At 39.0% G+C, this 1,432-nt stretch overlaps 1 protein-coding gene across 1 annotated transcript in view; it reads left to right on the top strand.

Annotated features, from left to right (window-relative positions):
* Positions 1 to 1,205: 1,205 nt before the first annotated feature.
* Positions 1,206 to 1,432, top strand: part of SARC_05864 (glutamyl-tRNA synthetase 2) — a gene marked incomplete at both ends in the record, with an annotated part of 5,243 nt that continues 5,016 nt past the window's right edge. Inside the window, one exon of the mRNA XM_014300254.1 lies at positions 1,206 to 1,323. Coding sequence (XP_014155729.1) covers positions 1,206 to 1,323 — 118 coding nt within the window. The remainder of the gene's footprint in view (positions 1,324 to 1,432) is intronic.

The raw sequence follows: 1,432 nt of genomic DNA on the forward strand, positions 1-1,432 counted from the left end.
TCATTCATCTGTGTCCATAGCCTTCTAAAATAAAACAGTGTCAGTGTTGGTCCTTTATCTTCCTTGGTAAGAACACCATACCCTTTCGACGTTGATCTTATAGCTCTTTCTTCGTATTTGCAACCGAATCTCTGTCGAAACTCCACCCACTGTCTTTGACAGCCTTTATCAGCTCATTCTTCGCATCAATATCTAACTCTTTATACTTGTGTTTGGTTGTTTTATGCATGGTTGTGGCTGGGTGTATGATACGCTATTTGTGTATGTATACTGGAGGCTCTGTCTGTACTTTGTGTGCTTTTCTGGTACGATTACTACTATCAGAAATCAAACGTGGGTGTTGCTATGACGCCACGGCTTAAAATGAAATGATCAGTTTTATTGGTTTCAGGCCTTTACATATTGATTTTATTACCAATGGAAAGATCAAAATTAGATGACACCACTGTATGGACCACCTAAACAAGGGAAAAATAAATATGTACCCCACGAGATGAAAAGTTAACATTTATCAAACTTGACAACTAAAAAGTTGACAAGTTACGAGGACTGTACTAAAATATATAGTTGATCGAGAACTACTAGAGAGTAGCTATGTACTATTTAACTACTACTCTAGCAGAGTAGAGAGGGAGAGTATGTTACTATTTTACAAAATGTCTATGTATGTGCTACATAAGTATACGTTTTTATAATTGGTCGATTGCTTTTATTTTAAAATTACATATTATCCTTTTGACCCCCGACCTCCTGACTCCTGTATGAGTCTATGACTCTAATAGAGAGAGAGAGAGTATGTAGTTATTGACGTACTGTATTGCAGTAATTTATGTACTAAAATCGAATGCACAAAGCGTTTACATCTAACTTTTAAATTGTACCCGTGTACAAGTGGGCTGGGGCCTGAGGGTTGGAGTTGACACTTGACTCAGTCGAAGAGTCGATACTCGATACTACTCGGAGTAGGGGCCAAAATGGGCGCGTCATCGAACACAGTACCGAACTGGATCGTTATTTTTGAACAATCAATCAACGGCAACCTCTCACGCGGGATGTGTGGAAATATCAATAATATAAAAAAAAATCACATTTATGCATATATTGTATATATGTATGTATAAATTAATATCTCTTTTGGTATTGACGTCTGCTACAATACCAGTGTACCATCCTCGTAGTCGTGCGCTTGAAGAAACAATTGCAAAATGTCACTTTCCAGTAAACCCGTTGTGACTCGGTTTGCGCCGTCGCCGACCGGATACCTTCATATTGGAGGTGCACGTACCGCGATTTTCAACTGGCTATATGCTAAGCACTGCGGAGGTAAGTATGTGGATCTCACATACGTATGCAGAGAATCCTTGAAAATATTGATCACACATACACACACACACACACACACACACACAACACACACACACACACACACACA

The sequence above is a fragment of the Sphaeroforma arctica genome (assembly GCF_001186125.1).
Source record: "Sphaeroforma arctica JP610 unplaced genomic scaffold supercont1.394, whole genome shotgun sequence".
In the NCBI taxonomy this organism is placed as follows: Eukaryota; class Ichthyosporea; order Ichthyophonida; genus Sphaeroforma; species Sphaeroforma arctica.